Source organism: Melanerpes formicivorus, unplaced genomic scaffold, assembly GCF_026170545.1.
Source record: "Melanerpes formicivorus ecotype bairdi unplaced genomic scaffold, bMelFor1.0.p_v2 SCAF_7, whole genome shotgun sequence".
NCBI lineage: Eukaryota > Metazoa > Chordata > Aves > Piciformes > Picidae > Melanerpes > Melanerpes formicivorus.
Genome location: NW_027142359.1, coordinates 20,053,040 through 20,067,050, shown reverse-complemented (window position 1 = coordinate 20,067,050; position 14,011 = coordinate 20,053,040). Strand labels below are relative to the sequence as shown.

General features: G+C 40.1%; 1 protein-coding gene across 3 annotated transcripts in view; it reads left to right on the top strand.

The window, feature by feature from the left end:
• BRINP3 (BMP/retinoic acid inducible neural specific 3) overlaps positions 1 to 14,011 on the top strand; it is a 231,283-nt gene that overhangs the window by 16,566 nt on the left and 200,706 nt on the right. For all 3 annotated transcript variants that reach the window (XM_068140505.1, XM_068140504.1, XM_068140506.1), the window contains exon 2: positions 2,576 to 2,861. In XM_068140505.1, the coding sequence (XP_067996606.1) occupies positions 2,626 to 2,861 (236 nt within the window). In that variant the 5' untranslated portion in view covers positions 2,576 to 2,625. The remainder of the gene's footprint in view (positions 1 to 2,575; positions 2,862 to 14,011) is intronic.

Below are 14,011 nucleotides of genomic sequence, written 5' to 3'. Positions count from 1 at the left end.
AGAGAAGATAATTTAGGAAAAATAGAACCTCATGTCTTAGCTAGCAATTTTATAACAGCAGTAGGCAAGAAAATTAAAAATCTCATTATGCTCTTTGTATCTTCATGAAATGTCAAGAAATTATGCCCAGGATCTTCCTAGTCTGCGATAAAGATGATGAAGGGGGATGAGCATGCTGTGTGATATATTTTTCTGATTGGTAAGGTGAGACAGAAGTATTTGTGGGTTTTTACTCTGTTGTGATGCAAAAGCTAGTCTGGCCTGTCTGGAAGTGACTGACAGTATCTTCTTCATTTATACTAAGCAATTTTTTAAAGAGGAAATGGCAACCAGATGATCATCATAACTTTTATAGGCCAGGAGAGCAACCTATTTCTTCTTGTTTTTAATTCAGACCTGTGCATGATTTTCCATATGATGTGATGAGGCTTGCATGATGGTGTAACCTCACATACAAGGACTTCAACCTGTGAAAGCAAGCACCAGCCCAGGGAGAAGATACTGAAACTTCCCATGGTGTACACAGGCCTGCAGGCTTTTGTGTGGCAGTGATGCTCAAGAGTAGAAGTCAAAGTACCTAAAAGGGGCCTGCAAGAAAGCTGGGAAGGGACTTTACACAAGCATCTGTAGAGACAGGATGAGAGGGAATGGATTGAAGCTTGAGAGGGGCAGATATAGACTGCAGATTAGGAAGAAATTCTTTCCAGTGAGGGTTGTGAGACACTGGAACAGGTAGTCTAGGGAGGTGTTCAAGGCTAGGCTGGATGAAGTCTTTAGCAACCTGGTCTAGTGGAAAGAGACCCTGCCCATGGCAGGGAGGCTGGAACTATGAGATCTTCAAGGTTCCTTCCATTCTATGAATCTATGAATTCTGTGAATCTATGTTAGAGAGCTGTTTTTACTAGACTTCTGGAATTTCATTTATAAAGGGTTTATAAAATTAATACAGAGCCTGTGTTTTATGATCATCAACTACTGCGTGGTTGGTTTATGGTTACAGCTGAGGGCTTTGGCATATGCTTATCATGAAGTACATGAACAGGGTCTTATTTTCTCAGTGAGATTACATACATATTTATTGTTTGCAGGATGAGGTCCAAATCACATTATAGACAATTACATTTGTGCCTAAAAAGACAATAAACTTCAACTGTTTCTCTGGCGGTATAGAGAGATTATTTTATTCTCAGCCCATAAATTCCTGTTGGTTTATATGAAAATCTGTGTTGTTCTGGAAGCAGTTGACTTCCTGCAGCTGATATAATATCCTCAGAATATTAATATCCTAAATATATACACAGGACATATGTATTTAGCTACACCATTTCCATTCTAATGGAGGGATGGTACTGAGTGGGCAGTTGCAGAACCGTTCTATTGGAAGCATCTCTCATTTAGTGTACAAATTACATTACTGATGGGAAAGAAAAGTTTCTCACCAAGAAAACCAAAAATCACAGCAAGGAGCACTGTAAAAGTGTCATGATGAGTGTTGTCTTGAGTGAATGTGAGTTTGAAATGCTTTTTCCCCTGCGAATTTGTCAGCTAAAAAAAGAAAAGCAAAGAAAAGAAAATTCTTGCATTAATATATTTTAATTAATTCTGTGCTGGTTTACTTACAATGTAAAACTAGAACTGATGGTTTCTATATGTTTAGTAATCTATATGACCATTATTATTTCAGTATTTCTGACAACTTCATAGATGTTTTCACAAAGTCTGAGCAGTATGTAGAATTATTATCCTATTTCACTGTTACGGGACTGAAAGAAACTGTGGCTTGTCTTCACTGAGTACCTGCACAAGTCTATGGTTGACACTTGATTATTGATTTGGCACCCAAATAATTGTCTAGCTTCCTTTTAAATAATGCTTCTGGGCTGATCCCATTGGGCTGGACTGAATTGGACTGAAATTTAAGTGCTGCTCTTAGGGATACTCAAAATTGTGTTGTCTGGAGCTTGAATAACTCATTGAGCTCATCATTGTGCATAGGCAGCTCTAGTGCTGCCGATCAATGCAGTCACTCTTTGTCCAGCTCCAGTATTTTGAGCAGAATGAGAGCCTGTTAACTAGGTTTGTAGTGAAGACAAGCCATTAAGAGACTTTCCCAAGGACATAAGAAAAAAAAGCAATGTGAGTCTTCTGAATCTTGTGTTTTCTGCCCAATATCTGAACTGCGACCTTATGCAGAGACATTGCTGAATGATTTTAAACTGATGCTAACAGGCAATCATTCTTCTGCTGCCTGTTTTTCATTAATGATGAGCATTATTGGAAAAAACCCAAAACAAAACCACAAACATAACAACCAACAATCCCTCCCCTGACGATTTGTGAAGGTTTCCCTTCAATGGTAAATATTATCACTGATGATGTTAATGAAGACATTAATTTCACAGCATCTGAAGTACTGAAACACTCCACTTTTAACTAGCCTAGTGGGGTTTATGCTAATGTAAAATGTAATAAAGTAGAGGCCACTATCTCTTTAAGCTGAAAGAAAGGAAACTTGTTTCTACTTCCAAGGGATGCCTAGTGTGTGCTTATCTAATTGACTGTGTATTTTGTCTAGGTGTTGAGGGAAAGCTAAGAGAATGAAGGCTCTAAGTCCCCAGTGGAAGCATGATATGGCGATGCAGTGCTGGTGCTGAATTGTTCTCTCTGATGGCTCTATGGGAGTGGATAGCCCTGAGTCTTCATTGCTGGGTTTTAGCGGTTGCTGCTGTTTCGGATCAGCATGCCACAAGCCCCTTCGACTGGCTCCTCTCTGATAAGGGACCCTTCCATCGCTCACAGGAATACACAGATTTTGTGGACAGAAGTCGACAGGGATTTAGCACAAGATACAAGATTTACAGGTATGAAGCAAAGGGAAAGCAATTACAGAGTTATCATCCTTAGAAGTTGTAAATTATCAATAGGGGTTTCCTTAAGGGAAAGTATCAGCTGTGGGAATATATTCACAGACCCCAAATTCATTGCTGAAATCTTTGCAAGGCTGTATATGCACTGTGTACTATGGAAATGCCTGCTTGTTTTCTCTCTGTTTTGTTTAAAGAACTTGTGGTGATTGATGATGTTGCTTTGGAAAACGTTATTGTTTGCTACCTACCCCTCCCCTGCCCTCGTGACATAAATATGTCCCAAAGTATTCAAACACCACCTTTGATTGCAGAGAGCTAACATGGAACACCTTTTACCATGCCGCAAGATCTAGTTCAATTGCTTTCAGTGTGCCTCATGGAGACATAAGGCAAGACTTTAAGATGGAAATTGTGGCTCCACAGATACCACTGACAAAGCACAGACATCGTTGTACGAATCAGGGTGTTTCAAATATGACTCCAACACTTCATTGGTTTATACTGGTGTTTTGAGAAGTAGCTTTCTCATCCCCAAGGGGCTGAGCAATAAGAGCCACTGTGTATAAAACAGAAGTCGCAGAAGTTTGATCCACCACAAAATTTGGCTGGCCCAGCTCAGAGTGAGTAAAAGAAAAACAGGGGAAGGAGTCAGAAGTGTAAGTCTGCTTGAGAATTTGTGCCTTGCTGGGGAATTGCTTTCCTGATACATTTGTAACCTGTCGCTTTCTACTCCTTTGAGACAGCACTGGTGAAATATCTTCCTTAGCATTTGCAAGAGGTATAACTCAGTAACATCAAATAGGTTTATCAAAGACATGGGAATGAAAAGGAGGGTTCAGTCTAGTAGCTGTGACCTAATGGCAGATAGAAAGATGTGGAGAAATGAAGGGGCATGAGCGAGTAAGGACTGAGAAAACAAATCTATGAGCAGAGAGACTTTTTCACTTTGTGGTGTTATATACCCCTCCTGGCAGCAAAGACCAAAGGGTGGCTGCAGGGCAATTCAGGACAGATTTTTAACTTCCCTAATAACCCTCTAACATATCAACATAGGCCATTTGGGTATGGAAAGACAAACACTGACTTCATTCAAACCCATGGAACAGTTTGTGTGAATTACATACCTGGTTTCAACTGTTGCCCCCAAGTGACATCAAGCTCTAAAAGAAGGTAAGAGTGATATATGCCTGCATGTATATTACATTTAGTTCAGTGCCTGTGGTCTGCATCAAAATTGCTGGTCCCAGCCTGAGAAGATTTTGTGTTTAAGGAACTTGCTTTCTTCTCCTTTCCTAAATACGTGCAGTAGAGGGCACTCTGTCGCAGGTCAATTTTGCAGTGGGCTCCTTTGCCACATACACAGAAATTAAACACATTTTCAAAATAAAGTGTGATTTGGAAATAGGCTTGATGAAGTGCCTTGTCCTAACAGAGCAGCATCGCCCAATATTTACTGTGTTTTAAAAGCCAGCTGTCAGGACCAATAATGTAAAGCCAATAATGCAGAGACTGAGGCAGCATATTTTATTCCTATTATTCTGTATTAGTCAACACTGAACCAAAATTATCCTGCTAAAAACATGAAAAATGGAATTGTATTTCATTTCAGCTGTTTCCATCAGCTCTTTGAGATTTTTTTTTCTCCTCTCAGCCATCATTACAGAAGCATTGTGAAGTTTTATAGATCTCTAATCATATTACTAATATTTATTGGGTTTGTGCAAAGGTTTCAACTGACTTTAATTTCCACAACCCCACAGAAAGTGTTCCTTGTGTTTATTTCAGAGAATTATAGACAAACATTCAAGATCAGATTTGAGGTGGCTGTGGGCAGCCTGATCTAGTTAGAAGTGCTCCTGCTCACTGCAGGGGGAGTTGAATAAGGTGACCTTTGAGGGTCCCTCCCAACCCACTGCAACCTGAGTCACAGAATGCCAGGTTGGAAGGGACCCCAAGGATCATCTGGTCCAACCTCTCTAGGTGATAGTGGGGTTGAAATGAGATGGGTCAGTATCCTGTTAAGCTAAGTCTTGAAACTGTCCAATGTAGGGGAATCCACTGCATCCCTTGGGAGATAATTCCAATATTTATATCCTCTGCCTACTCTCTTCAAGATATAATGCAGGAAATCATAAGAGGCACAAGCTACCTGGAAACAAAAGAATATCTGCATTTTATGATGTAGTCCTCCAAACACAAACTTTACTGCCGTTTCCTTGTAAAATATGGTTCCATTAGCAAGTAGTGCAGAACATGGTGACCTTGTTATGAACCACACACTGTAAATTTAATCCCTGTTGCTTTTCTACGAGCTTTCCCAGGCTGAAGGATCTGGAGTCTAATTGGTCTCTTCATTCCCTCACCTATCTTCTACCTAATGAAAATGATCCCCCAGGGAGAGAGTCCTGACTTGAATGGAGAGGTGAAGAAGGGAATACAGGCCTGCATTGATGCAGCTGGGAAATATTCAAAAGGAATAGGTCTCCTTTCCCTTGCTCATCGCTTCAGCCCTTAAAACCCACACCTGAGACATGGCTGAGTAAATGAGGTGGACAGTCACCTCCTTTCATTTTGACATTCATTCCTGTTCAGAATTTATGGAGAGGAAGCAGAGTGTGTAATATGAGAGACTCCAGCAGACTGTGTCCGATTGTGAATCCTTTCTTGTAGGATCTTGGGGTCAGACAAAATGACTGAAGACTTTTTTTTCTTTTAACCGTACAGTCACAAATATAGTAAGTACCTGCAAACTAGCTAGAGATGTGCCTCTCTTTTGGGGAAGGTGCTGGCTTCAAAAGAACTGATGGGATTGTAACAAGCATAGAATCATAGAATGGTTTGAGTTAGAAGGGACTTTAAAAGGTCATATAGTCTAGCAACTAGAGCAGGTGGCTCAGAGCCCAGTCCTACCTGACCTGGAAGATTTCCAGGGTTGGGCTTTCTACCATTTCTGTGGGCAAACTGGGCCAGTATTTCACCATCCTCACAGTAAAAAAATTAAAAATCTCTTCCTTCTCTTTAGTCTAGATCTCTGTCTTTTAGTTTAAACCCATCAACCCTTGTCCTGTCACAGCAGGCCCTGCTAAAATACATCTCTGTACCTCTAAGTGCTGAAAAGCACCGGAAGGTCTCCATGGAGCCTTCTCTTCTCCAGGCTGAACAACACAAATTGTCTATGCCTGACCTCACAGCAGAGGGCTTCCAGCCCTTCCATCATTGCACTGGCCTCCTCTGGTCCCACTCCAACAGGTACATTTCTCTGCTATGCGGAGGGCTCCAGCACCAAACACAGTACTCCAGGTGAGGACTCACCAGAGTGGAGTAGAGCAGCAAGTAGCCTCTCTCTTTCCATGTCTCCAGACCAACAACATCCAAGCCATACACAGAAGATGACATATGACTGCCAAAACCTAAATTCTACTGCCCATTAGAAGTAATTCTGAGTGATCTGCCTGATGCTGTGACTAAGTGTTAACAATTAACAGCAATCAAATTATCTCAATAAAAAGAATGTAAACCCAGCAGTGAGTCTCATACACTGCACGTAGGACTTGAAAATGTATTGGGGAGATTGCAGCAGGAGACTGCTGTATGACTTTTGTGTTCCAAACAAAACCATTATGCAGTGACTAGAATGATATTTTGATTCCCCCAATTTCTTCTCCTCCTTTGGCAGCCTCAGGAGCAATAAGGTAAAAAAAAAGAAAAGAAAAGAAAATGTTCTCAGCTACATAATTAAGTTCCCAATTTATTTATTTATTTTTAATTTTGAAATAGCATTCCCCATTGTAATCAAGTTCATATTCAAAAGCAGAGGAAAAAAAATGTTTTTTGATTAAATCAGATAATGCATATTTATGTAAATACCTAAGTGCCAGAGCTGAAGCCCTCTATTCTGCACCATTGTTTGACACTGGTTTGAATGGGACCAAGGTCATGTACGGTGGACCCATGAAAGATATGGAATGATTAAAATCAAGATAATAGGGCAGAGAACTGGAAAAGCACATATTGTAAAGAAGAAGAAAGAATATTAAAATGAAGGTTACTTGAATCTTGATGTGCTCCTTATTTTACTCTTGTCATTCACATGGCAGGAGACAGACTGGTTTTGAAGTTTAGCTTTACCTAAGGATATATGTCCACTTCTTTCCATAACATCCATTAGCCTTATTTCCTTTAATTCTTGCATTTAAAATAAACGGAGTACAATTTTTAGCTGAAAACAAAAAAGTTAATCACTACATGGACTCTGTGCTGGCATTTCTCTTTACCAGCTTCTGCATGCCAATGGGGGAAATATCAACTGTTTTGTATCCACTCACCCCACACACTATAAATAAGTATTCACCTGGCCATGAATGGCATAAATTGCCAAGATTAAGCTAAAGATTGGCACAGATCCCAATTTCACAGGAGAGGGATGGACTTAAGCATAACATATTTTTTGAAGTCACACTTTGCCATATTTCCCAAGCCATGCATAAACTACAAGAAATTATTAGTAGAAAAATCTACTGTCATCTATATTTTAATCTATACAGAGTCCCAGCATGGTGGGTATTGGAAAGGACCTCTGGAGATCACCCAGTCCAACTCCTCTGCTAAAGCAGGGTCACCAACAGCAGCTTGCCCAGATTCACAATATCCAGGTGGGTTTGGAATCTCTCCACAGAAAGAGACTCCACAACATCACTGGGCAGTCTGCACCAGGGCTTCAGCACGCTCACACCAAAGAAGTTTCTCTTCATCTTCAAGTGGAATCTCCTGGGTTCCAGTTTGTGCCCATTGTTCCTTTTCCTGTCCCTGGGCATCACTGACAAGAGCCTGGGTCTATTCTCTTGCCTTCCACACTCTAGCTCTTGCTGAGCATTGATCAGATCCCCTCTCAGGCTGCTCTTCTCCAGGCTCAACAGTCCCAGGTCTCTCAGCCTTTCCTCCTTACAGAGAGGCTCCAGCCCTCTCAGCATCTTGATAGCCTCCACTGGACTATTTCCAGTAGTTCCCTATCTCTCTTGAACTGAGGAGTACAGAACTGGACCCAGTACTCCATATAACCTCACTAGAGCAGAATAGAAGGGGAGGGAAACCTCACTTTACTGCTGGCCATGGTCTTAATGAACCCCTATACACCAAAGATCAGCTACATCCAAGGGCAAACAAGTTGCTCATGTGCTGTGCCATGCTCCCTAAGAAGTGTTTCCAGCATTAGAGGATAGAACTGTAAGAGGCAAAAATATCTGTAATGATATTTTAGTCAGGTATTGCAGAACAGTAAATTATGCAGCCAAGGCTGTTATAAGTTGGGAATGTTGGGCTGGTTATGTCAGTGATGCAGCAGTGTGGCATTCCCTATAATCCTTGAAAGGAAATATACTCCTGCAGGAGATGCAATAATTGCCACTGGTTTTGGTGGTATCCATTGCTCCCAATCTGAGCAGAGAAATGCCAGGAAAGCATCTAGATGGCTGCTGAAACCCTCTACAAGTGTTGGGACTACCGTGTCAATATTTTATGGAAGACGGTTCCTGTAGCTAATATCAGTAAATATTTTGGCAAGGAAAACTGAGTTTATAATTTGTTATTTAATGCACAATGGGAGCACTGTGCCTCTTATGGAAATCAGCTCCCCAGACAAAGGGATTTAAATCCAAATAGAATGAGATGAGAGCTTACCAGGATGGAAAGAGTGATTGTGAAATTATGCAAAGAACCCACACTGCATCAGAAGAGGTAATTTCTGCAGAGATAGGGAAGCATTCATGCCACCGAATGAGGTCCTGAGGAAATCTCTTCAGGGATTCTGTGTAGTTTTGTTCAAACAAAATGATTTGAAATCTGAAGCAGATGTGAAAAATCAGGAGAATGGAGAGAGTGGCTTTTCTTCTAAGAAAGAAATGTTTGGCATGTGTAGCAAAAAAAAATAATAAATAAACAAACCAAAAAAACAAACACCAAAGAAAAACTAAGGAGCTGAAAGAGGATAAAATGCATGTCCTGAAGTGTCACAAGCTATTTAAACCTAAAGCCATCTCTGTCATGAAACCAAACTGGTATAAAATGGCTGTGGATATCTTCAGGCTGGCTCTTCAAAAAAGCTTTCTCATAATTAGAGTAAAACAGTGCTGGGATATGAATTACAAATGCTAAACAGTGCTATGGATAGGGGAAAGGGTTTTAAGGTGAGGTGCTGACAATGGGGTGCCCTAGGATTCAGTGGCCACTCAAATCCTGCACTGTAACTGGTCAGCTTGTTTTCAGGAATTTTCCATTGAGCCTGGTGGATAAAAGGTGCAGTAATCAGCTGGCTCATCATTCTCAGGGTGTTTACAAAAGGCTATGTACTGAATGCACAAAGTCCTCCTTTGAAATCCAGTGGCTCATGTGCTGGGGACAGAGCAGGGCAGCTCAAAGAGGGATTCTGGAATTGTGAATTGATAGATTTCCACTGGAAAAAAAAAATATTTGTGCTCCAAGCAGATGATGTTTTGGTCCCGAAGAATTAAATAGCCATAGTTTCCTGCAGTGGAAGAACAGTTTAATAAAAAAAAAAAAATAAAAACATAAAAAAAAGAAGAAGAAGAAGAAAAAAAAAGTAGGACATTTTTAAAGACTGTCTGGATCTGAAAAATATTGATGAGTTTCATTTCTGGTTGTGATATGCCTTTACAGCCTCTCTTAGTCTAGTTAGCTAAGGGCATAACAAAGACATGGCATAAGGGAAATCACTTTGGTAAAACTGCTTGCATAAGGACATACCTGAAGGAAATAAAAGCTTTAAATGACCGTATTTCCAAGCACTTCTTTTCTCCAAAATCATTCTAATTTCCAGCCCTTTGTTTCACATGCAAATCTCCTCCAGAGCAACACGTCTTTGTTTTGTCTTTAGTGCCTGAAGACATATCAGGCAGTGATGCTTTACAATTAGCAATTTCTATTATCAGACTTGTATTAGTTTCTTGATCTGTTTATCCAAGGGATTCTCTGGAAGGTACATGCTCGTGACAAGGTGGGAATAAAGGAACAGCTAATTTAAACTGAGAAGCTACATATGCACAACAAAACACTTTAAAAGATATTTCCAAATGAATCATAACTGCAGCCAAGTCTCATTTACCACTAATCTCAGTGGGTTGACCAGTACATAGAATGGATGTTCACAAAGGTAGAACAGTCTTTTGCTGATGCTCCTATGGTTACCATATGGCCTCCAGTGGCACTGGGATGCTAAGGGACCTGTCAGATGGATACCAGAGGTACCAGAGATGCAGGAGACCAGGACTGGACATATATTTAGGTTGGTCCCCTCAGACCCAGTTATGCAAGAGGTCTGCTCCTGGTAGGAATATCTCCACAGGTGATGATATAAAGACAGGGACAATGGATGCAAGGTAGAGAATAGGAGATTACACATGAGCGTATGGAAAAACTTGCTCACTGTGAGGGTGACAGAGTCCTGGAACTTGCTGCCCAGAGAGTTTGTGGTGTCTCCTTCCCTGGAGACATTTAAAACCCATTTGTACATGTTCCTGTACATGCTCTAAGTGATCCTTCTCTGGCAGGGGGTTTGGAGTAGATCTTTTGAGGTCCCTTCCAACCCCTAGTATTCTGTTATTCTGTGATTAAGTGTGATCTCCGAGGTCCATGATGAAGGAGTCTGAGCTACTGTAGGGCACAGACATTAGGGGCTCGGAGGTGGGCAGGAAGGACCAGAGAGAGGTAGGGACTCCCCAGATGTCCCTGTCTTTTCATCTGTGGTATACGTGTCACGCAGCACAATAAAAGGCCTCAAGAGAAATTAAGCTCGCTTCTGACACTGATCCACAACATCAGTCCATAGTCCAACTTTGAAGGTCTTGGTAAAGTATGAACAGAACCTGATGAAAGAGAGTGTTTGTAACAGAAGCTGGCTTCCTACAAAATCTTGCTGAAATCTCAGTGACCAGCACAAGATTTATCAGTGAGCTTAATCTCACAGCATTCAAAAGCCTTGAAGTTGTTTTGCCCCTGACCAAGATCAGACCTACCCCATATCCCCTTGCTCCATTTGGTTGGCTCAGTATTAAACTGCTGGGTTTCAAAAGAAGGATAGAGTTGTCTTGGTGAAAGAAACAAGTGCTCATGCTGGGAAGTATACTTGGGAATGATGTTGGCTTGGCCAGCAGGATTAGGAATGTTCTCAGGAGCCAGTTTGACAAGAACACAAATGTGTTTCAGCTTGGCAACATAAGAGAATATTGATGCCAAGATTGCCTTCTGGTTTTTGTGGGGTTTTTGGTGGTATTTTTTTTTCTCTAATACACTGCAGAATTCTGTTTTGACAATGTCTCTTTGTATTTCTTCTTGCTTGTTTGATGTATTTAATCACTGGTCCCAAGGAAACTCAAATGGCAAGGAGAAGAGGGAATCTTATTTTTTGTAAACATTACTCTAATACATTTCCAGAATAGACCCACTTTCAAAATCCAGTATTTTAAGTATAATTATGAGATCAAACCTCCTACAGATATGTTTCCCTAGAACAAAGAACATTTATTTAGAGAATATGATGTGTCATCATTTCAGTTACTAAGTTCATAAATCATTTAAGTTGCCCTAAAAAAATTAGGGTAATAGAGGCTGTAACTTAATGGTTTCATGCAATCACTGAAGTAGTATAAAAGCTGTTTAACACTAATAATAGAATCATTCTTCAGTCAGCAGGATAGTCTGCCAGGATCTTGGGCATGAAATCAGGTCGTTTTCATTAATTCTTTGAAGATTTTTGGTTAGTTGGGTCTTTGTTCTTTCATTTGCCTTTCTTTTTCTTTTTAATTTTTGTTCCAATATCCCCTGCTGGTACTATCACTGACATTCAAGATGTAGAGGATTTCGAATGCTGATGACTTTCATAAAGGGGAAAAAAAACAATTACCAATGTTTCTTTTTGGTTAATGAAAGAAAAAGTGGGGTTTTATTACTTGAATCAAGTTATCTGTGCTTTCATTTTTAACCTCTATATTGTCACTTTTCCTTACTGCTGCTAGGTGGGTGGCCATCTCCAAAGAGAATGGCTTTTCTTTTTTTGTGCAGATATGAAGTCTATATGGTTGGCACCTTATATCTTACACAGAGAACAGAACTGAATAGCACAGAACCCTTTTCTGTATAGAAATGCAGTAGCATTGATAGGAGCCTGTGATGCTTTGTGCAGAAAGGGGTTTGTGCCTTTGCCATACAGAATAACAACAACTGAACACCAAATGTGCTCACTCAAGGATTTTTGTTGTTTTCTTCTATTATCATTGACTAAAGGTCGTGGTCAATATCTCAGAATTCCAATCTTAGCTTTCTTCTAGCTCTGATTGATTGATTCTACAGTTTTTACTCGTCATTATGCTGGTTGTGAGGTTTTATTATGTAGCTACAGTTTCATTCCAACAGAGACCCTTGTGAGGAAAAACAATGCTTCAGAATAATGTCTTGTTGCAAAATTCTGCCCAGAATCCCAATACGATTGTTATGGATAATAGTATTCTTAAGGTCATTAATGGCTCCATATCTCAATTCATCTTCCAACGCCCTCAATTTCTACTTTATTTATGCAGCTGGAGAAGAGATATTTTTACTGACCAGACAATTTGATATATATAGAGCTCACACACAAAGCCCACTAGCAATTTAGAAGTTGTGTATGCAGGTCTCACATGCAGACAAGAGACAGCATCTGGCTTTAAGTAATGAGTGGGAATTTCTCAAGAGAAAAACACATATATAGCTTTTGACTTATATGAGTAACATAATTCAATATCAGATGCAGAAGACACATTCCATCAGGTACTCTGAAAGATAGCAGACTCTCAGACTTGAGGAAATATAACTCATTTAGAATGAATATTTGTATTTTAACTAGTTTTGAAGTATCCTCTCACAGTTGTAGAAATTTAGCAAATAGGGATTTTTTAACTGATATCCTGGCCAGTAGTAGCAGAATTGGATGTTTTACTAGGAACTCAGATACAACAGCAGCATTGATTAGTATACTCTATTAATAGAAATTAAACAGAGGCAATAAATCTTTAGCCAGTTACATCCAATTGCCTTTTATTTAAATAACTTCTTTAGTCTTGTTCATAAAATACTGGCTATAAGTTACAAAAATGAAGCTACATTCTAGGCATTACAGCATAACCAATCTGATAATCCTCATTAACAAACAGAATAAAGACTTTTGTCTGCATTCTACATGTTTAACCACTTAAAATAAATGAAAAAAACCCACCAAAACCAAACAAACAACCCCACAACAATTTCAACTGATTAAATATTAAGGAACTGTAGCGAGGTCTCTTGTTATAAAGAACTGCTCACTGATGTTTCTCTCTTATAAAGTACCTAATGATGCTTTTGGTAGCAAACCACAAGACCCAATAAATTAACAGAATGGGAAAATATTTAGTCTGTGGTGCTTGTTCATTTACTAATCTCTGGAAGCCAAATATTTGTGATTACTTTCAGAGTGAGTCACTGTGAATAGGAACGTCTGTGTGTTTAATATGCGTTTCTGTGTATATATCTGTATACATCTAACTTCATGATGGTTCTGTATATAGAGATATATATATATATGAGTGAGTGAGAATATTGTTTATTAGAAAGAAAACCCCATCTTCTACACTCAGCTGTCTGAACAAGAGCCTCTGAACAACACATTCATGAGTTTTACTGTGCACTACTCTGATGAGATCTCACCTGGTATGAGGTCCAGGGGAGGCCAGAAAGATGATCAGAGGGCTGGTGCATCTCTGCTGAAGGAGTCAAGGATGTTCACCTTGGGGAAGAGAAGGCTCCAGTGTGACCTTAGAGTAGATTTCAGTATCTGAAGGGGACCTACAGGAAGGCTGGGGGAGGACTGTTTAGAAGGGCTTGTAGTGATAGGATGAGGGAAAATGGTTTGGAAATGGAGGAGGGTAGATTTATGTTGCATATTGGGAAGAAATTCTTCACAATGAGAGTGGTGAAATACTGGAACAGGTTGCCCAGGGATGTGGTTGAGACCCAGTCTCTGCAGACATTGAAGATCAGACTTGATGTGGTCCTGGGGAGCCTGTTCTAGTTGGAGGTGTCCCTGCTCACTGCAGGGGGTGTGACCTTCGAGAGTCTCT